General features: G+C 42.0%; 1 protein-coding gene across 1 annotated transcript in view; it reads right to left on the bottom strand.

The window, feature by feature from the left end:
- LOC126412336 (nose resistant to fluoxetine protein 6-like) overlaps positions 1-23,977 on the bottom strand; it is a 270,762-nt gene that overhangs the window by 233,279 nt on the left and 13,506 nt on the right. The window contains exon 2 of the mRNA XM_050081879.1: positions 18,779-18,864. Within this exon, the coding sequence (XP_049937836.1) occupies positions 18,779-18,863 (85 nt within the window). The 5' untranslated portion in view covers position 18,864. The remainder of the gene's footprint in view (positions 1-18,778; positions 18,865-23,977) is intronic.

The following is a 23,977-nucleotide window of genomic DNA, read 5'->3' on the forward strand; positions in this document are numbered from 1 at the left end:
CCCTTAGAAGACTCGGACCTTTACACATGTGAACTGGAACCGTCGTAGAATGGAAACGGTACGATCCGGACATGAGTTCCTGTTCAAAATATTATGTACTCACTCCCCTCTACAAGCCCTAGCAGTTTGTAACGAGAATTTCCGAACACACTGTATAATTGGTCATAGCCTGCTATTGTTTCCTGCAAAGGTATGCTACTGGGTGCCAAGAGTCGTTCAGTAATTTCCTGCTAAGTTAAAATGTTCAGATGTGTGTGAATCCTAAGGGCCCAAACTGCTGAAGTCATCGGTCCCTAGACTTACACGCTACTTAAACTAACTTAACGCTAAAGACAGCACTCACAGCCATGCCCGAGGGAGGACTCGAACCTCCGGCGTGTGGGGCCGCACGATTAGTGTCATGGCGCCTCCAACCGCGCGGCCACTCCGCGCGGCCCTCGTTAAGTTAATACTGTATGCCGCACCAGGACTCGAATAGGGAATCTTACAGTTCACGATCCATGTTCTTATTGACGGTGCCATCTCTGTGGACTTCAAAGAGCGTTAGCACATAGTATACACGTAGAGCAGAGCTTGCTAAATAAAACGCTTGTCTTGTCAATTCCTTGCCCACGTATTTGCCGAAGAGCTACGTCGTCTATAGTGGTAACGTACATTTCTGAGGTAGCTGGAATAATATTTGCTTCTTTCCACACTCTCATTTCAGCTATGCGAAGCAGCCGTACGTAGAAAGATATCTTGAGATTTTGTGTAAGATCCCCGACGATCGTTTTCTGTGATGAAAATGTGGTTTGTAACTCATTAGGAAATCCCCATCACCATACCCTTCCTGTTACATTCACCAAATACTTACAAACATAAATAAGTGGCAAGAAAAGAACCCCCTTACCACCGAAGTTCGTTACTATCAAGACATGGCTTGCTTGCAACTACACCGCCTCTTCACAGGGATACTAGTGTTAGGTAAACTACGACAAAAAATGTTAGCAACATAGATTAGTAAAAATTTACAATAATTTATCAACAGAAGTGATACACTTCTTAACTTAAGTATGAAGACTGGTTGGCACTACCTACAGTCCACTGTCTCTGACCAGTCTTTGACTCTGCTCTTGACCTGATCCACTGGACGATGTTCAGTCTAGCTCCTCTCTGCGGCGACTGAAGACACGATCCTGATGCTGCGCTGAAGGACTGTTGATACTGAGTACTTGGTGGATACTGAGTTGATACTGACTGCGTGGAATCTTGCGTCTGTTTCTGTCCGGCCTTTGTCAAATTAAGGTATACTTGGGAACTACAGTTCATGCAAACAGACGTATATATTAATGGAAATATTTCTGAACACTTATATTACATTTCTGAATATAGTATTTCTGAATAAATACCGTTGAAACGGAAACAGATACAAAAAAAAGGCTTCAAATAAAAGTTCTAAGGTCTTTAACGTACGTTACAACGGTGTACCCATATTTTACGAAAAAGTCATCTCTTTCGAAATTCCCTCCCCCCCCCTCCACCCCCACATCGTTAACACCAAATTCAATCATATACGATGAAGTGATAATTCAAGTACGCATTTGGCAGAAATAAGACCGGGCGAGGTGGCGCAGCTGTTAGCACACTGGACTCGCATTCGGGAGGACGACGCTTCAAACCCGCGACCAGCCATCCAGATGGAGATTTTCCATGATTTCCCTAAATCGCTCCAGGCAAATGCTGCGACGATTCCTTTGAAAGGGCACGGGCGATTTCCTTCCCCACCCTTGACAGAATCCGAGCTTGTGCTCCGTCTCTAATGACCTCGATGTCGACAGGACGTTAAACGCACTCTTCCTTCCTTCAGAAATACGCTATAAATATCGTTACATCGCTATACGCTCGCCTGCGAATTAAATTTGTTTTATCGTAGAGTGTATTAAAATCAGTTTTTTTCAAGGGAGCGTTTCACCCCCTTTACGCCCTTATGGGCACCTATAAAAAAGAAGTGTCTTTTATTTTGCCATACAATACAACATATTCAAAGCTGATCAAAATCCAAGTGTGTTCCGTTGGGTGGATTTGGTTGCAAGTACTTAATCACTAATGACCTACATAGACAGCGTACAAATAACACTCCAGAAATATCTGAAACGTACAGTTTGAAATCCACCACATCTCCGTCGTAGAGTGAGCATTTTATTCTAGCAGTTCTGTTCATAAAATGTTATACAGTCATTGCCCATTTAGCTAAGACGAGTAACTCTGCTCTCCTCCCCATCCCCCCCCCCCCCCAATCCGATTCCTTAAGGAACTGAACTTCTGTGTACAAAACGGCTTCAAAACTCCGATTACTTTTCAAATTACTCAGTGTGTTAAGTATTCGATGGTAGGCATGTAACACCTTCATGGCAGAAGATGTCAAACCTTATTATGTTGCTTTTATTAGTTTCATTTTCGATTTATTCTACCCATAGACTACTGAAGAGATCGGAGCCAAAATTATGTATATATCGCTTGATGACCATAATCCGGGTACTTTGCGCTCCTTTTCAAGTACAGTTAGTTTCTCACGGATCTCAATATTCCCGATGTCATGTCTCCTGAAATCTGTCGTACAGTGACGTAATTTTGCAGGTAAATTCAGTGGTAAATGTGGACAGTGTCTGCAAAATTGTTGCCAATGGATTTAGTAGTAAAAAAGTAATAAATGAAAACCTCGTGTCTGACGCCGAAGTTTCACTGCAAGAACAGCGAAAATGTTTGAACTGGTAAACCTTTTTCCTTACATTATTTTGTTGGAGGTGTTAGTAAGGAAAAATTTCGTAAAGGTTTGAAATTGTGTCTAAACTTCGTTGGGAGTCGCTAAGTGCTCACATCGTCAACGTAAATAGTCTGAGTAATTTGCACGCGTCAGTTATGCTACCTTAAGACATATACACAATTTGTGCTTTTATGCACGGCTTATTGTAACGTAAGATCATACCTCTTAATGCACAGATTGTCAGAATTATAAATTCTTAAATTTTGTCAATAATTGTAGGAACTATTGAAAATCAAATTTTTGTTACCTCTGGAAGACGGTGGGTACGTAAATGCAACTGGATTATGGTGTTTTTATCACTTTAGTAACGCAGATTACTAAAGTGGAACTTTCGGAAATAGTTAAAATTAAAATTTAATACAGTTTTGATCGCAAAAAATATTTTTTATTGGAGTGAGTGGCCGATTTCGACTCTTTCATAGAGTCATCTTCAGACTGCAGAGCAGTGGTTGGACGCTGCCAGACGAGTTCCGTCGACCCTCGACGCTCGTGTAACTGCTCAACTCAATTTGACCAGTTGAAGATGACTCTAGCAGTGAAGATGACTCTATAAAAGAGTCGAAACTGGTCGCTCACTCCAACAAAAAATATTTTTTGCGATCAAGACTGTTTTAAATTTTAATTTTAACAAATTTTAAGATGGCTGACTATGTTTTCAAAAATTTCAGAAATGGATTGTAGGCAGCAGAAACCTTTGATCGGTCTCAAAGCTATACATTGAGGTGATAAAAATAGTGAGGTAGCGGTATGCACATATATAGATGGCGGTGGTATTGCGTATGCTAGGTATAAAAGGCCAGGGCATTGCCGGGGCTGTCATTTGTACTCGGGTGGTTCGTGTGACGCGATTGTGTCCTCACGACGCGAATTAACAGACTTTGAACGCTATGCGCATTGGACATTCAATTTTGGGAATCGTCAGAGAATTCAATACTCCGAGATCCACAGTGTCAAGAGTGTGCTGAGAGTACCAAATTTCAGGCCTTACCTCTCGCCACGGACAACACAGCGGGCGACGACCTACACTTAACGTCCGAGAGCAGTACCCTTTGCGTAGAGTTGTATACTAACAGACAAGCAACACTGCGCGAAATAACCGCAAAAAGCAATGTGGGACTTGCGACGAATGTATCCGCTAGGACAGAGTGGCGAAATTTGGCGTTATTAGGCTATGGCAGCAGACGACCGACGCGAGTGCCCTTGCTAACAGCACAACGTTGCCTGCAGCGCCTCTCCTGGGCTCGTGGCCAAGTTGGTTGAACTCTAGGCGACTGGAAAACCGTGGCCTGGTCAGATGAGTCCCGACTTCACTTGGTAAGATCTGACGGTTGGTTTCAAGTGAGGCTCAGACCTCAGGAAGCCATGGACCCAGGGTGTCAACAAGGCCCTATGTAAGTTGGTAATGACTCCAGAAAGGTGTGGGTTGTGTTTACATGGAATAATTGACTGGGAACGGTTATGTTCGGGTACTGGGAGACCATCTGGACTTCATGTTCTCAAACAAAGACGGAATTTTTATGGATGACAGTTCACCATGTCACTGGGTCACAATTATTCGTGATTGGTTTGGAGAACATGCTGGACAGTTCGGGCGAATGAGTTGGCGACCCAGATCGCCCTACATGAATCCCATCGAATATTTATGGGGCATAATTGGGAGGTCAGCTCGTGCACAAAACTCAGTACCGGCAACACTTTCTTAATTACGGACGGCTGTAGAGGCAGCATGGCTCAGTATTTCTGCAGGGGACTTCCAACGACTTGAGTGCATGCCATGACGAGTTGCTGTTCTAAGCCGGGCAAAAGGAGTTCCGACACGATATTAGGAGGTATCCCACGTCCTTTGAAACATCTGTGTTAGTCAGTGTAGACGCATCCATTACCAACGAGAAAATCTGTGCTTCGTATGTTTCTCAGAAGAGTGTGTTGTAGGCTCAGGGCAGCTTAGAAGTCAGTGAAATGCGCTATATCGACGACCTCATGTGGATATGAGGCAATCACCCTACCTGGTCTGTTACACAATGTTTCGAAATTGTCATAGAAATATTTGGGTTAGCTAATAGCTTTTAAACGAGTGATCAGATACGAGAAGTACGGCACGAAGCACTGTTTCTCATTCGGTTGCATAACTGTTCTTTCACATCTTCAACCCAGAGACCACAATAAGTAGGCCATATTTCAGTAGTATAAGTTGGCCGGTATCGTTATTTTTATCGGAACTCTGCAGCTACCTGCACACGTTTTATTATACTACAATGCACTACTGACGAAAACTAGCAATTTTTCAAAAACCTTTTTTACAGCTTGAGCAAAATAATATCATTATTTTGGTCTCAATAGCTACGTGTCTAACAATCATGCAGTAACCACACTCGAACACTTTTACTCTTCCGTCCATTTCCATTTATTTTAGGAAGTTACTTCTCTTTGTAATTACGGGGTTGTCTGTTCTCGGAAAATTTATTGTGTTTAAAAAAAAAATGACACGACGTATTTCAGGAACGTCTGCCATATCGAACACATTTTGAACAAGTTTCACTTCGAATGTGGTATCCTGAAAGTCTTAAATGGAGATTATCAATGAACTGTTATGTTTCATGATTCTTTAGAGTATTTTTACTTCGAAATTCTGACTTCTACTAACGTACATACTTTCATAAGAAGTGCCTAGCTGATATTATCATTAGGTTAAGGATTTTTCTAGGTACGAAAAAGAGACGGGCAGTCATCAACCGCTACAGAATCAATATCGGGTATCTCCCAGGGAATTATAAAATAATCTGTGATATTTGTTGCCGGCACTAACGACTTGAAATATAGCATTTGTTGAAACCTCAGACTATTCATGGAAGCCACAGATCTCAAACCTTACTGATGTAATGTCAGTTTGGAATATTCCTTGCATACGTGTGCAGTATTATACCGAAACTGTAAATAAACTTCTAAAGAAACAGAGACTACTGAACAGAAATTGTAAAACTAAGCTTAGGACTACAGACAGTGTAATACTGAGTGAAATAGGTTTGACTTTTAAAAGGACAAAGCGTGAAGCCTTCAATGACTATCGTAGCAGAATGTTATCGATAGATCTGTTTCAAAGAAAATCTTGCGGTTTGTAAAGGTTGCTAATGGTACTAAAGTCCTCATGGACGAGATGCGAACTGAAATTCAGGGTAGCAAAGCAAAGCGAAAGAAGAAATTCTGAACTTTGTTCCCAGTGTTCCTTTAAAAAGGGAAACCTAGGAATAATGTCCTGCCTCGAATCCCGTACCACTGCTGCAAATGTGGGTGAGAAACAGTTGAACTTGCTAAATCTAAACAAAGCTCCACGGCCCGATGGAATACGTATCAGTTTCAAAATCAAATTAGTGACTGAGTTAGCCTCTCTCTCAACCTCAGAGGGAAAAAATATATAAAAATAAATTAATTAAAAATGGTTGGAAGAAAGCACAAGCCACACCTGTCTGCAAGAAGGGCGGAAAAACTGATCCACACAACCCTCCGTGGCAACTAGCATGGATTCCGAGAATATCGATCATGTTAAATCCATTTCGTGTTTTTCACACATAACATTCTGAAAGTCTTGCATCAAGGCAGTCGGCTAGACGCAGTATTTCTTTACTTCCAAAAAGAATTTGACTCAACACCACACATTCGCTTACTATCCAATGTAAGACAGTATGGGGTATCAAGTGAAGTTAATAACCTTGCAGGGAAAATAATAAAAATGTCACAAATTAGGATATGATGCTGTTATCCACAATGAAAGAAACTGCAAAAATATAAATTCGAATGTTGAAAGATTTCAAAGTGCACAAGTTGGTAATACGCTTTAAATGTTTAGAAATGTCAAATTGTACAGTTCAAAATATGAAACATCTCAGCATTGTATGTCTAAAACATCAATGAGTCACAGTTGAAAATGTTACACTTCGGCATTTATATGAAAACGCCGAAGTGTAACAATTTGTAGGGATGTGAAGTAGACCAATCACATTGGCTCAGTCATAAGCTACGGCAGGTGGCAGACTTCGGTTATCGGTAGACTATACTGGGTGTTACAAAAAGGTACGGCCAAACTTTCAGGAAACATTCCTCACACACAAATAAAGAAAAGATGTGGACATGTGTCCGGAAACGCGTAATTTTCATGTTAGAGCTCATTTTAGTTTCGTCAGTATGTGCTGTACTTCCTCGATTCACCGCCAGTTGGCCCAATTGAAGGAAGGTAATGTCGACTTCGGTGCTTGTCTTGACATGCGACTCATTGCTCTACAGTACTAGCATCAAGCACATCAGTACGTAGCATCAACAGGTTAGTGTTCATCACCATCCACCTACGCTCAATGGAGCACGTTATCATGATTTCATACGGGATACTCTACCTGTGCTGCTAGAACATGTGCCTTTACAAGAACGACACAACATGTGGTTCATGCACGATGGAGCTCCTGCACATTTCAGTCGAAGTGTTCGTACGCTTCTCAACAACAGATTCGGTGACCGATGGATTGGTAGAGGCGGACCAATTCCCTGGCCTCCACGCTCTCCTGACCTCAACCCTCTTCACTTTCATTTATGGGGGCATTTGAAAGCTCTTGTCTACGCAACCCCGGTACCAAATGTAGAGACTCATCGTGCTCGTATTGTGGGCGGCTGTGATACAATACGCCATTCTCCAGGGCTGCATCAGCGCATCAGGAATTCCATGCGACGGAGGGTGGATGCATGTATCCTCGCTAACGGAGGACATTTTGAACATTTCCTGTAACAAAGTGTTTGAAGTTACGCTGGTACGTTCTGTTGCTGTGTGTTTCCATTCCATGATTAATGTGATTTGAAGAGAAATAATAAATGAGCTCTAACATGGAAAGTAAGCGTTTCCGGACACATGTCCACATAACATATTTTCTTTCTTTGTGTGTGAGGAATGTTTCCTGAAAGTTTGGCCGTACCTTTTTGTAACACCCTGTATATCGTCTCTCTCTCTCTCTCTCTCTCTCTCTCTCTCTTTCTTTCTTTTATGAAAGTTATCGGTTTGTTACGTTTGGGATCATGGATGAAAATATAAATCGTGACGTCGCGCATATTTTGCACACTCGTAGTAGCGGTTAAATATGTGCTAACAATAATCAATGTTGCCACGTAGACAAATATTTCTGAGTAAAGATACTAGGCTGGGTTGTAACAGTTTACTTACACTACTGGCCATTAAAACTGCTACACCAAGGAAAAATGCAGATGATAAACGGGTATTCATTGGACAAATATATTATACTAGAACTGACATGTGATTACATTTTCATACAATTTGGGTGCATAGATGCTGAGAAATCAGTACCCAGAACAACCACCTCTGGCCGTAATAACGGCCTTGATACGCCTGGGCACTGAGTCAAACAGAGCTTGGACGGCGTGTACGGGTACAGATGCCCATGTAACTTCAACACGATACCACAGTTCATCAAGAGTAGTGACTGGCGTATTGTGACGAGCCAGTTGCTCGGCCACCATTGAGCAGGCATTTCCAATTGGTGAGAGATCTGGAGAATGTGCTGGCCAGGGAAGCAGTCGAACATTTTCTGTATCCAGAAAGGCCCGTACAGGACCTGCAACATGTGGCCGTGCATTATCCTGCTGAAATGTAGGGTTTAGCAGAGATCGAATGAATGGTAGAGCCACGGGTCGTAACACATCTGAAATGTAACGTCCACTGTTCAAAGTGCCGTCAATGCGAACAAAATGTGACCGAGACGTGTAACCAATGGCACCCCATACCACCACGCCGGGTGATACGCCAGTCTGGCGATGACGGATGCACGCTTCCAATGTGCGTTCACCGCGATGTCGCCAAACACGGATGCGACCATCATGATGCTGTAAACAGGACCTGGGTTCATCCGAAAAAATGACGTTATGCCATTCGTGCACCCAGGTTCGTCGTTGAGTACACCATTACAGGCGCTCCTGTCTGTGATGCAGCGTCAAGGGTAACCGCAGCCACGGTCTCCGAGCTGATAGTCCATGCTGCTGCAAACGTCGTCGAACTGTTCGTGCTGATAGTTGTTGTCTGACAAACGTCCCCATCTGTTGACTCAGGGATCGAGAAGTGGCACACGATCCGTTACAGTCATGCGGATAAGATGCCTGTCATCTCGACTGCAAGTGATACGAGGCCGGTTGGATCCAGCACGGCGTTCCGTATTACCCTCCTGAACCAAACGATTCCATATTCTGCTAACAGTCATTGGATCTCGACCAACGCGAGCAGCAATGTCGCGATACGATAAACCGTAATCGCGTTAGGCTACAATCCGACCTTTATCAAAGTCGAAAACGTGATGGTACGCATTTCTCCTCCTTACACGAGGCATCACAACAACGTTTCACCAGGCAACGGGGGTCAACTGCTGTTTGTGTGTGAGAAATCGGTTGGAAAGTTTCCTCGTGTCAGCACGTTGTAGGCGTCGCCACCGGCGCCAACCTTGTGTGAATGCTCTGAAAAGCTAATCATTTGCATATCACAGCATCTTCTTCCTGTCGGTTAAATTTCGCGTCTGTAGCACGTCATCTTCGTGGTGTAGCAATTTTAATGGCCAGTAGTGTATGTTAAAATTCACTCGGCTAGCTCGAAAATATCCTTGGTTTGTTCAAGACTGTAGTAGTTAATGCCCGATAAATAAATATTGTTGCAGAGAGAGACACGGTATAATCACCCAGGTAGTTGCACTATTATTCTCAATGTTAGGTAAATTCTTTGTTACACACAGACACTTTATATTGTCAATCATGATTTGAATAATATTAACGCCAGTGAAAACAAGATTTTTATCTGTCAGTGATTTCCTCTTCAGAAAGCCTGTGCCTCATATTGTTGTCTTTGTGTTTGTTGCGTATGTTTAGTGAAAACTTTTCTGCAAAAAAATATTTTCTTTTCCTGATAGCAAAATATTTAAAGTATTTTTTTTCTTGTTATCTTGCGGATGAAACCGGAAAATGACGTGATTAATTATATTTAACATAATGACTGCCAATGTGCCATTACGAGGAAAGAATGGCAGATGGCGAATGATATAACTTTAATTCTAGCGATAGTTAATTATTTCCACTTAATTATCACATGAGGGGGAGGTGTGAAATGAGATTAAGGAGGTATTTTATAGTAATATTTTCAAAACTTACATAAAATTAGAATTGAGAAGCAACCTCGCAGAAATGAGTCTAATAGGATCGAGAGCTTAACCGAAATGGAGCGTAATGACGGACAAGTGATGTCCATTACGCAACAAAACGCGCATAGTAATAAATAACATGTGAAGACTGCGTGGTGGCCTCATGCTGATCAGCCGCTACACCGTGCGCACTAGCAATGCTAGTCAAAAGGTCAAATAACGCTTAACCGTGGACAATTCTTTAACTCACTCTTTTGGTACAATAATATACATTCATCAGCCAAACGTAATGACCATCTGTTTAACAGCACCTTGGTCAGAATTTGGAAAGGACTACATACTAATGGTACCGCACAGTCTGTTATTCTGAATGGACCTATGTTCTTTCGTGGTTGTCGGATAAATTTCTCACTTAACGTCGCCACGGGAGCAGCTGGCAGTGGGTGGTTTACACTTGCTGTAGTCCGCTGTGAAAATGCTTCTCTTCCTGGACTCGAATCCTTCGCCGATCGAGATGTCATCGCCTACGAGACTTGGCATTGTGGAATAGATTCTAAAAACTCAAGTAAACCTAGTTTTGTGTATAGTAATATGCTTTTTACTTTGTATACCCGATCCTGTAGAAAAGTGTCTAATGATGAAAAAATACATGTATGGATTAAAGGACTTGGTGTACTTGCAGAAGCCTGCCGAAGTGGCCGTGCGGTTCTAGGCGCTGCAGTCTGGAACCGCGAGACCGCTACGGTCGCAGTTTCGAATCTTTCCTCGGGCATGGATGTGTGTGATGTCTTTAGGTTAGTTAGGTTTAAATAGTTCTATGTTCTAGGGGACTAATGACCTCAGAAGTTGAGTCCCATAGTGCTCAGAGCCATTTGAACCATTCTTTTGTACTTGCAGAAAATGTGACTCTAACTGGAGATGTTGCTAACTTTCTGGATATATGAGGTGTGATTGGAAAGTTTTAACACTGGTTGAGTGTGGGTCTGTTAGGGCTTGTTGCCGGATTCTGTTTACGTGAAAATTGACGTAAAAATGGAGCAACGAGTTTGTGTGAAATTTTGTTTTAAAACCGGGAAACCAGCTTCTGAGGTTTACGAACTATTAAAAACATCTTTCGGAGATAATTGTATGAGCCAGTCAAATGTTTTTAACTGGTTTCACAGATTTAAAAATGACCACGAATCATTTGAAGATGAACCACAGTCCGGCCGTCCTTCCACCTCAAAAACGAATGAAAATGTGAAAGTTCGCGACTTAGTGCGCTCTGATTGTAGACTTAAAATTAGGGAGATGGCTGATGAACTTAATTTAAGTTTCTATGCAGTTCAGTCAATTTTAACTGAAGATCTGAACATGTGCCGAGTGTCCGCAAAATTCATTCCAAAAGTGTTGTCAAGTGACCAGAGACAATACCGACTTGAAGTGTGCCAAGATCTCATTAATCGGACTAAAAATGACCCAGATTTGTTAAATAGGGTAATTACAGGTGACGAATTGTGGGTATATGGATATGATCCTGATCAAAAGTGCAGTCTTCGCAGTAGAAGACTCCAGGTTCACCACGAACGCAAAAAGCACAGCAAAATCGGTCGGAGGTAAAGACAATGTTGATGGCTTTTTTCGATTCTGCCGGTATTCTGCATCATGAATTTACCCCTGGAGGACAGAAAATTAACCAGGAATACTACAAATGTCTCCTTGAGCGCTTGTGCCAAAAGGTGTGGAAGAAAATGCCTGCATTGTGGAAAGACAGGAGTTCGGTGCTACACTGTGACAATGCTCAGTATCGTGCCTCTTCCATCGTTGAATTTTTGACCAAATTCAAAGTTCCTGTGCTTCCACAAACGCCATATTCCCCTGATTTGGTCCCTGCAGACTTCTACCTGTTCCCTAAACTGAAATTTTCACTGAAAGGGCAGGCCAGTGTGGCCGAGCTGTTCTAGGCGCTTCAGTCTGGAACCGCGCGGCCGCTACGGTAGCAGGTTCGAATCCTGCCTCGGACATGGATGTGTGTGATGTCCTTAGGTTAGTTAGGTTTAAGTAGTTCTAAGTTCTAGGGGACTGATGACCTCAGATGTTAAGTCCCATAGTGCTCAGAGCCATTTGAACCATTTCACTGAAACGAAAGCGATTTGATTCGATTGAAGACATCCAGGCAAATACAGAGGGCGTCTCTAACACACTTCAGGAAAAAAATTCCAGGAATGTTTCCAAAAGTGGACACACCGTTGGAGTCGGTGTGTTCAGTCAGAAGATGTCTACTTTGAAGGAGATGCATCACAGTAGCATGTAAGTACCACCATTGTACAATTACAAGCCCATTGTTAATGTTTTCTAATCACACCTCGTATTCTGCACCAGGTGTCTAGCCACAGATCACGCAATTCTTGTAAATTACGGGTCAACGGTTTGTGGGCTCGGAGTTCACGCCCTATAATGTTCTACATGTACTCCATCGGGTTCATATCAGGCGAGTATGGTGGCCAAGGCATCAAGACATCAACGTGGGTTCACTATCATATCCCTCAAACCATTGGAGTGTGATTCTGGCCTTGTGACATGGGCTGCTATCCTGTTGGAAGATGCTATCAATGTTGGGGGAGACATCAAGCATGAAGCTTGCAGGTTATCCGCAATAACGTTTACTACCAAATTTTTATACGCAAGTGACGGCATCTGGATGGATTGCATCATGATCGAACCGAAATTTGCGGTCATCAAGCGCCATATAAAAACTGCTTTAGAAAATGTAGCCCGACCGTGAGTGCAACTGGCTCTCCTACAGACAAGGTGGCGAAACATTTATCTAAATTGTTGGAAGCTATAGTCGAGCACTGCAGACACTACATTAAACATTCTCATGTGGACTCCATCAGGCATATGAGGATAGGTCCTTGGCGTAGTCTCCATATTTACGAATGTACCGATAAAAGGAACATTAAGACTACTGATTGCCTTTTCTGTCCTGAAATAATGAAATTATTCTGACACACCATGACGACCACGTGTTTTTCGCATGGTGGAAATTACTATCAAATGGCTAACGGACAACACGTAGGTTCGATACTCCCGCCGGCCACAGCTAATTTTTTCATGGCGAATTTCGAAGAACGAGCCTTGAGTAGTGCCCCTCTCCGTCCAGCCTGTTGTTTCAGATAAGTTGATACATTTTTAATATGGCCACATGGTAGTGAGGCCCTGCAGCAGTTCATTGACCTTATCAATAGTACAACAAAAAAATTAGATTTGCGGCGGAGATTGAGAAGGACGGAAAGTTGCCTATTTTAGATGTGACGGTGGAAAGGAAATCAGGTGAACGGTTCGGCCGTTCTGTGTGCCGAGAACTGACGCATACAAACACGTATGTCAAGGGACGCAACTTTCACGATCGAGCTCAGAAGGGAGCTATGCTGAACACCCTAATTCACAGAGCCAGGACTATTTTGGACAGTGAGCACCTGGGGACCGAGATGAATCAAAATGTTCAAATGTCTGCGAATTCCTAAGGGACCAAGCTGCTGACGTCATCGGTCCCTAAACTTACACAGTACTTAAAATAACCTAAACTATCGTATGCTAAGAGCAACACACACACCCATGCCCGACGGAGGACTCGAACCTTCGGCGGGAGATGGCGCGCAATCCGTGACATGGTGCCTCAAACCGGGCAGTCACTCTGCGCGGCTCAAGATGAATCATCTTATGACAGCGTTCGCAAGGAACGGATATTCAGTTGCTGATATTAGTCCAACACTCTCAAAACACCAAGATGTGAATCTGTTGAACAAACCCAGAAGGGCCAGTACATAACGAAGTTTCCAGTCTGCAGTGCAACAACTAGTGAGGAAAGTAGGATCCGAAACAAGCGAGGCATCAGACCAATGTTTATTCCACTATGGAAAATGAAGGAAATGTTCCGACCTGTTAGATGGCCTCGGCCCGAGAGTCCAAGGGAATTTAATATTTCTTGCAAGTGCAGCAGCAGTTACATCAGTCAGTCAGTCTGTGCGGCCTGTTGATGATCTCTGTGTTGAATATCTGTACAGGAATTTTAAAAACTCAGTGGTTCTTTTTTGTCTTTCTTTACCGTTATTGCATCGTCCTTGCCCCGTATGGCTGGGATGGTGACTGTCAGCGCTACAATACTCTGCTTTTGAGCCGAGACTATTTTTAAAAATATGAAGAAGACCGAAAAAAAAGATGAGGACCGTTTTTCTCTTTGAAACTAAAAAGATTGAAAATGGAAAGCTAAAAGAACAAAAGTATATACAATTTAAAAAAAGCAATTGCAACGTCGTGAGGTTGTTCTAGGAAAAAGCACTGAAGCACTGCATTCCCCTTAAGATTTGAAGGACCTGCACTGGGTGAAAAGAGTTATGGGAGAAGAGAATATGGTCGATAACGCTGAGGGGTGTGGCTAAAAATATAGGGATGCTTTAGGTAGATAAACTATGGAGATGATAGGTAGAGGTGGTGGACAATGGGAACATAGAGGGTGGGAATGGCATAATGTGAGGAGTAGTGTGGTATAGGGGTAGAGTAGTGGTTACAAGAGGAAAGAGATAGTGATAGATGGACAGGGACAAGGAGAGAGTAGCCCTTACGTGGAGTGGGATAGGTGAGGAAGAGTTAAAGTTGGCAGAACGAATAAATATCGAGGCATATCTCATTGTCTGGGAGAGGGAGTTGGTTGAAGTTGTGTTGGGATAGGATATGAAATGTATATAGGTGTAGCGCCTGAGGGATGTGTTTGTAAAGGTGTGGTAGCACACCAGGGTTGTTGATCAGAGGGGAGGCTGTGGGATTATTTGAATCTAGTTTGCGGATAGTATAGGAGATGCAGAGGTGTTTGATCCAAGTGAGTATGAATGACCATTTGATCAAATGGTTGAGGGTGCATGTGGGTGAAGGCGAAAGGATGCAGAAAGCGAGAAAGAGAGCATGGCGTTTGAGGATTTGGAGGGACTTATAGAACTCTAGTGAGGCGGAAATCCATGCAACATTTGTGTAGCAGAGGACAGGTCAGGTTATGGTTTTGTAGGTGTGGAGGATAAAGTGGGCATGTAATCCCCAAGTCAATTTTAGTTTATTCTGTTGTGCATGAGCACAGCCTGTTATATAAACTCAAGATATGTTTGAACACAGGAGAATTCTGGCCCACGCTTCGAACTACTCAGACTCTGTAATTATAGAAGCACTGGAAATCAGAATCTGCGATAAAAGCTTCAATAGGCATCGGTTATGCACTTAGCAATGCACAGAAGCGTGCACTTGATAAAGGAAGAACATAGAGAAAGATTTCTTGTATCTTACCGCCAGATACGAGAGATGGTGCTGGTAGGGACTCTGGACAGAGTCTGCAGACATGGTCTAAGAGCATATAGGACGCCACCTCTGTATGTGCATTTCCGTGATATCACCATAATGCAATCCAGAGGATCAGATGCTTTCGCTTGATTATAAAAGAGCGAGCCTCGTCACTTTCAGGGCAGTCAAACTTTGACCCTGGTGATGATAATGATAACAAAGGCAATAATCATCGAAAGCAAGTTTACCAGGACAGCCACAACATTGTTTTATTTTTGAAGAGCGTCATCAGAAACTGTGGAATTTCATACAAGAAACTGTGACAACATGGAACCTTACATTTATATCAAAGTACATATTTCGTATACGCTATGGTAACTCACATTTAAAATACAGTAGTTGGCTCATCACGTTGCTGGTACCAGAGATTAAGTTGACTGAACAATGTACAGCAGTAGCTGAAAGTTCTATGGGAATAATTATCCAAAGCTAATGTACAAGGATTGCCCAGAAAGTAATGCACCACATTTTTTTCTTCAACAATTCTTTATTGAACATAATGAGCATTACACAAACGAAAGAATGGGTTTTTATCTATACACCCTATGTTTCAATGTAATCTCCATCCCATTCTATGGCCTTCCTCCAGCGCGAAACAAGCGTGCTTATGCCCTGTCGGTACCAATCCTAACATAAAAGGTGGTACTGAAACATTTTTCCCAAGAGAAAAAGTTAGAGGCGCATTTAGGACAAGCATTCCCTTAAACACGCATTAAAACACAAAGAGAAAGTGTATAAGAGCAACTACAGGTATTCAGGAGTGTATAAAATACTCACAGTTGTCAGAACATGTACTTTGGCCAAATTGGAAGAGTGTTTAAAATACACTTTAAAGAACATTGTAATTTAAATCCCAACCATACAGAAATGGGTTAGCATTTGAAAAAAAGTAACCATACTTTAGGTAAGATTCAAGATAGTAGCATGAAAATTATCCATACCTTAGTTAAAGGCCCTTTAGTAAAGGTCTTGGAATAATTAGAAAATTTCGTGAAAAAGAAGAAAAACCTGTGGAAAAGATGAAAACCTGCAAAATTTATTAAATGAACAAAACGACTTCAACTTGGATGGATTCTTCCAGTTCTTTGAGTAGATGCTACAGATAAGAATTCTAGACATAATACCAACAAACTTTTGTCTTATCCTAACAGAAATACTTTTAAAAAACTGTTGCTACGAATGTATATTTTTGGCGACATATTTGTAAATATATTTTGACAGACATCGCAGCACAATGAAATTTCGTCCAGTGCAGAAATGACAGGTCTATACATGCACCCACAAAAGAGGTGATTGAAATATAAATTTCTGTCTTCGGTAGCAGCATGAATTTCCTAACAAATGACAGTAGTTTGCTGCGTACCAATGTTAGAGTAGTAGCTGAAATGCGTTGGTTATCCGAGAAGTAGATTCTAATCAATGAGGTGTGTGAGAAAGTAATGAGACTTACATTTTATCTACCCAAGTTTTTAGTTTCTTCAAACAATGCAATTGTGGTCTTCAAAGCAGTTCTGTTCGGCAGCTATGCAACGGCGAAGTCATTGATCCCAGTATTGATAGCAGCGCTTAAGGACTTCAGCTGTTAGGGCCTGTAACACGTCAGTCACATTCTTTTGAATGTTCTCCATAGTCCGAAAATGACGCCCTTTTAAAACACTTTTCAATTTAAAGGAAAGAAAAAAGTCACAAGGACTCAGATCAAGTAAAGTGGATGATTATGAAACAACAGGATTGCCTTTTGAAGTATAAAATTCCGTGATGGAAGTGGTTGTGTGACACGGGGCGTTGTCATGATGTAGCAACCACTTGTCTGCAGTATCCGGCCTCACTCGATTCACCGTTTTCCTGAGCCTTCGAGGGACATCTTTGTAAAACACTTGGTTGTTAGTTTGTGCTAGAGGAACAGTCTCACAAGAGCACCAGACGTTCGACGCTTTCGTCAGTTTTTGAAGTTGAAGGTCTCCCTGAGCGACGTTCATCTTAAATGTGTCCTTGGCCTTCCAAAAATGATTTGCGGCAGCAAAAAACGTGTAGTCTTGATAAGGAATGTTCCCCCATAGGTCTGCTTCAACTTTTCATACTCGTGAGGTCGCGAAGTTGAAACAAAATTTGATAGCATATCGTTGTCTAAATTCCGCTGTTCCATTTTCGTCACACACACACACACACACACACACACACACACACACACACACAAGAGGACACAAATACACTGATGTCGCTCCACACACACACACACACACACACACACACACACACACACACACACACACACACACACACACACAAAAGGACACAAATACACTGATGTCGCTCTTAGAAATCACGTGATGGCTGTACGAAACTGAAACTCGGACTGAGCGTATAGGAAGAACACACCGGTCTACACAAGCAGAACAACACAACATTGCCAGATCGCTCGCAATGTTGTCAGTCTACTACTTTTCGCACACACCTGGTAACATGACCTTATCCGCATGCTTATCTCGCTCAATAAGAATACTGCAGAATGCATATTGCCATAGACATCGCAACAGACGTTGCGTCCTCTACTGTGCACATTGTACAGCCAGCTTAGTCTCTGGTGCCGGCAGTTTAATCAGCCAACTACTGTACTTTAAACGTTTGGTTACCGTATTGTAAATGAAATACGTTCTGTAATGTCAGTGTAAGATTCCATATCGTCACGCTTTGTTGTATTATACTCCAGAGTTTCTGATGACGCTCTTGTAAAATCATAGAGCGAAACCGGTAAAAATAAAACATACTTTGGTTGTACTGATAAACTGAATTTCAACAGTCGCCGTTTCCTCTGCAGTCTCGATAAATTATCGAATACTGGGGATTTTATCCATTATAAACGCTGTAAGCTTACCGAGAACTTTTTATGCGTGAACAATGTAAATGTACCCTTTGTGTTCACTACCAGGCGGAACTGACGTCACGTCCGGAGCATTGAAACCTAACAGGAGCACGTGTGTCCGTGGCCACGCCTCTCTGCACAGCGACGTCGACAGCCACCCGTCCTAGCTACACTCGCCTGGTCCCTGCGCAGACCAGATGCTGCGTCCACCCAGAACGAAAAAGCAATACTCAGATGCAGTATCTCATGTCACAAGTACATAGTAGTGGGCTAGGAAGGCGTCATCGGCATACTGGACGAGATGTAAAAGAGGAGGTGGCTTAGGCATATTAGCAGTATATATAGGACATACAGGAGTCGAAAGAGCGCAGATACATATTTCAAGTAGACACCACAGATATAAGAAATACATCACCGTTGGTGATAAAGTGAAGTGTGTTATGTACATTAAGATAAATAAGTTTTCCTCTACTGCATAACTTAACAAAAATGTTGGAACTACTGAACATCTGGTTGTCTGCATTGACTTCCAAGAGTAATGTACGGTTTACCAGCGCTGAGTGCTCCACTTACATTCTGGGTGGGTCAGGTTCCAGCAGGGCCCAGCGTGTACCACAGCGCTCCAGGCGGCCGCCACCGCTACTACAGCCGCAAGCATTCTGCAAGACACACAACAGAAAAGTAATGCCAAGTCTCAATCACTTTCTTTAATTTTACTAAGGTTACCTGCCAAATGTGTTGTGAGCCTATGAAAACAAGCCCCCCCCCCCCCCCCCCACACACACATAACAATGCGATTTACGTCTGCCTAACTACACCTATGCTAATAATAAATCTGTAAGCCCGTCATGATTATTTCAACACGCTTCTTCAAAACTACTAGATGAATATTCATGGCATTTTTGGAGGTAAATTGAACACAGACTAGGACGGTATAAATGCTTTTTATTGCATCAAAACCGGATCTCGGTAAAAAGATATCGTAATTGAAAATTTTAACCATGTTAATATCATATACGCGAAAGTAACTCTGTATGTTACGTTTTCACGATTAATCTACTGAACCGATTTCAATGAAGTTTGGTATGAAGGTAGCTTGAATCCTGAGGAAGAACTTAGGCTACTTTAGGTTACGTACTGATTTGAGGAACAGTACACGAATTAGGAAAAATATTCAGTCTCTGAAAAAGCTATTCACTCTATGACCTTTCATCTTTATCACATTTGTGAAAATACTTTTATTGATTGATGTGCCGTACATGATACGATTCAAAGTGACGAAACATTGTTTATAAACTCTTCAGTGTAGTTAACCCATAACTCCACACTATTTACTGCGTAACATACACATTGCATAATGTGAAACTACTTTAATACCACAATGCATACATGCGCATTCTTACCCATGGCCCTTTGCATACATTGCTCGACAGCAAAATTGTGCATGCCGATACATTGGGTGTTGGGACAGCTTGGGAGGGGGGGAGTGGGGGGCACATCACGAGCTGTGCTTACTCAAACAGGCAGATACGTAAGGGCAGCTGACGTCACCGCGCGTGTAGTAGCTTACTTACTCACCAGCACTCATCATAACAAAACTACTGATATGTGAGTGCAGCCTCAGTTGTCAGATAGATCATAAAATGAAACAGAAAGGAACTAATTGTTCTGTACCTATAAGACTAGGCCCCTGGTGATAGCTTCTATCTGTTTATCTCAGTCGTGAAAAGTTTCTCCAGCGAAGAAACAAGTCACTTGTAGGTAGATGAGGCCAGCTGTGTAACTGGTCATCCTGTTTGATCTTCATTGTTAATATCTCTGTGTCACACACTGAACATTTGCGCACATTAACGATCCCAAATTTCACGTATTTAACGGTGACTGTCTATCGCTGTTACATATTGTACATTCAGAAAACCTTTCTCTAAATATATGTCACTTCACAAACCATAGCAAAAGTCTGAATTATTAGTTTCTCCATGATCAGAGGGTGCTGATTCTGCAACTGCATTTGCTAACAGAAACTTCATTAAATCCACAATTGGTATCATCCTTTACATCAGACTGTACTCAAACGGATCTGAAATTGCTACTGTTAAGGCATAATGGGATGGCTATATAAATAATTAACATTATAGGTGATAAAAACAAAGCTTAGGTATGCACACTAAAAATAAAGGAGGTATATATAATTTAGATTGAACTGCAGAAAACCAACGTCGAATGATAAAGTAAGAGCGGATTTACAAAGTTAATTTCACAGATAAAAATAAACTACTTATAGGAGAAATAACTCAAAGAAACTACTGAGAGTTTCAATAGAATTACTCTGTAAAAAACAGTTACGAACTTGTGGAAGCGATTAGATATCCCTTACCCATGCTAACGCCAGGTTCGCTACGCTTGAGACAGCAAATATGTACACTTATTTCCGTATAACCGAAACGATAGCAGTAATTTAAAAAAAATTGCTAATACACAAGGCACTTCCCCTGGGACAAGTATTGAAATAATCGAATTTCTGGAAATTATGCTAGAGAACAGCTACCTTTCCTTTCAAACCAAGGTCTATATTCAAAAAGTTGGATTAGCTATTGGATCTCCCTTGGCAGGTACACTGGCAGTTTTATTCATCAATCGTTTGAAAAATGAATTGTTCAAATCTCATCCTGTAATTAACGTTTATATAGCGTATTACAAACTTCATGTTAGTGATATTCTCGTCTTATTTGGTGGCTTATTACAAATTCGCAAAGGCATTTAGTAAAATGCATAATAATAGTACTTTTATGGTATTTCACCAGCTGGATTACAGTACTAATTTCTTAGACCTTTTCATTCCCATGGACCAACACAGACAATAGGAAGAAACCTAGGAAATAAATCCAGCTTCACGGCCCACCTTATGCAAGATAGTCACACAGTGCGCAATATCAAAAACAACCTCGTAATTCTTCACACAATGAAGAATCAATGCTTTATGAACATATATGAAGAAGTACAAATTTACGGTCACCTAAAAAAATCCAAAGAAAAGATACTCACCGAGCTACGCACACTAAGGAACACCAGTTTGTTGGACATCTGCCGTCCCATGTTACTAACAAAGTCCTTTAAATGTACTCCGCAAGTTCACAGCTGTATCTAGGTATTTGTAAACACGCTTTTGTAAGCAGTCCATGATGCGTCCAAGCTACGCTAGTACCGTCTAAAGTTCCTGTATTTCAACTTTCGCAGGCTGGAAGACGCGACTTGACACTCGACTCGGATGCCTCGACTAACGCAACTGCTCTACACTTTCGTAAAACCTAAAAAAATTATTTGAACCTTTTATTGATAAAGCACACAATTTGTAATTTCGAACATGCCAGAAGCTAACTCTTCTTAAAACTAGGTATGCCAGTACTTTTTAATACAACGAGTTGTACAGCTCAGCAAGCCCATACGTTTTATGCATCAATTGTACAGTAAACATTGGTTCACTTAATAAAACTGTTATTAGCAACTGGAGTGGCTTTTCATTAAATGTATGAATGTTAAAACCAATTTATGCCAACCGTAGGTTGCCAAAAATTTTTATACAGATGATCTTTAATATTGGCCAATCCCGACCTATGGTCACTTTCAAATACTATCAATATCAAATATCAACGAGCTAATACAAGGTAAAAAGGTAAAACATTGTTTTTAACATTGCTACACTTTGCAAAATTACAACTGCTGATGCAGTACTCACAGTTGCACCGGTGAAATGTGTGTCGTTACATTCAAAACTATTTTCTGCTAAATGGGTATGGAGAATTTTTCCCACACATGCGTCGAAAATTTACATATATTTCCTTGAACAAAATGTACTGCATACTTGAAGGCATTGTGTAGCGGTATGTGATGTTCCAGAAGATATGTGCAATTTTCGACGTGTGTTTGGGAACATGTAGCTGTCCCCAAGCAGCATTAAATAGCATTTTAATTATACGACACACATTTCACCACCTCAGCAGTAAATAATATAACAATAGTTACAATTTTGCAAAGTGTAACGACGTTAGAAAAAAGAGTTTAACCTTTTCTAAACTGTGTTAGCTCATTGCTATTTGGAGTCGTTTGGAAACGAGCACAGCCCGAATGTACTACTTTATGTAATAGATTTCACTGTACAAAAGTTTCTTATAGCCTGCGGTGGACAAGCACTGTCCGTCCAAAAAGTTTCACGATTGATTTTATTCCTGGCGTGCAAGCGTCATCAGCACAGTGCCTATGGTAGCAGTCTGACATACCAAGTGTAGACAACAGACGGACATTCGACCAGTCAGTTGTAAGCCCACAGTGTTTTTTAAATAATTGACTGCTGACGTAATATATCATCATTGTTATGTCACAAGTCGCAATGGGGCAACATCTCTAAATCAAGTGTTCAGGACATCGCTAGAATGTTCTAAAGAAGACAAAAGTAGGTGAAAAGTTTGCCTCCGCCCCTCCCCCCACCTTGACTCCCAAATAAAACAGCAAAGCGTGGAATCCTGCAACGACTTGAGTGAAATGAAAAGCTCCGACAGTTTGTTTCTGGAAAACGTCATCACTGGTGGCGCAACTTCGTATTATCAATACGAAACTACCACGAAGCGACAAAATGCAGAAATTCTCATGAATACTCAACGCCATTCAAGGTGTGGTGCGTGAGTTGAAGAACATACCAAAATAGGACGTTCTGACAGTTTACGTCGAGGCTGTGGAGCCATGCGCAAAGGAACGAATAATAAAATATAGTTGCTCATTTTATTCGTACCAAACGAAGCAAAAGTACTGAAGTAATGTTAGCCCGCCCAGCTAGCCGCGCGGTCTAACGCGCTGCTTCCCGAGCGAGAAGGCGTGCCGGTCCCCGGCACGAATCCGCCCGGCGGATTAGTGTCGAGGTTCGGTGTGCCGGCCGACCTGTGGATAGTTTTTAAGGCGGTTTTACATCTGCCTCGGCGAATGCGGGCTGGTTCCCCTTATTCCGCCTCAGCTACACTCTGTCCTTGATTGCTGCGCATACACTGTCTCCACGTACGCGTATACCATAATTACTCTACCATGCAAACATTTGGGGTTACACTCATCTGGAATGAGACGTTGCCTGTTGGGTCCACTGAGGACCGAACCGCACAGTAACGCTGGATTCGGTGTGGGCCGGCAATGGGGTGGGTGGACCGCTGTAGCCTGTTGTGGGGTTGTGAACCACTGTGGGCCACGGCGGGACAAAGCCTCTCCGTCCTTTCTAGTCCCCGGTTCAATACCCGATACACACAAATTAAAGTAATGTTTCTCGTCTATTTCATTATTGGACCAAATGGCATTGGACCACACCCATACTCAATGCCGTGTTTCGGAGTTATGTCGGGAATCTCTTAGTTTCCATGGAAAATTCTTAGTCGATTTCTGGGATCCTACCAAATCGTTTTAATAAGTAGGGGTCCTAGCGTAAAGCTGTACTAAATGGGACGAACATTTCAAATCACTGGCAGAGGAGAGGAAGCAAGTAGAAGACTTACATTTAGTGGTAGATTTATAGGAAAATGCAGTTTACCTGTAAAGGAAGGCTAGTCCAATTTGCTGATGCAGCCTGTTGCAGAATATTGTTGTAGTGTTTGGTATCCTTATCGAGTAGACACTAAGGACTTCTTCTTCTTTACCTCTTCTTCCCTCGCCCTTTCCCGTGTCTCCCATAGGGTCGGCATTTTCATATAGGTTAAGGTACAAAGTTAGTGGTAGCTGATAGTCGGATGCCCTTAT

The sequence above is a fragment of the Schistocerca serialis genome, chromosome 7 (assembly GCF_023864345.2).
Source record: "Schistocerca serialis cubense isolate TAMUIC-IGC-003099 chromosome 7, iqSchSeri2.2, whole genome shotgun sequence".
Taxonomy (NCBI): domain Eukaryota; kingdom Metazoa; phylum Arthropoda; class Insecta; order Orthoptera; family Acrididae; genus Schistocerca; species Schistocerca serialis.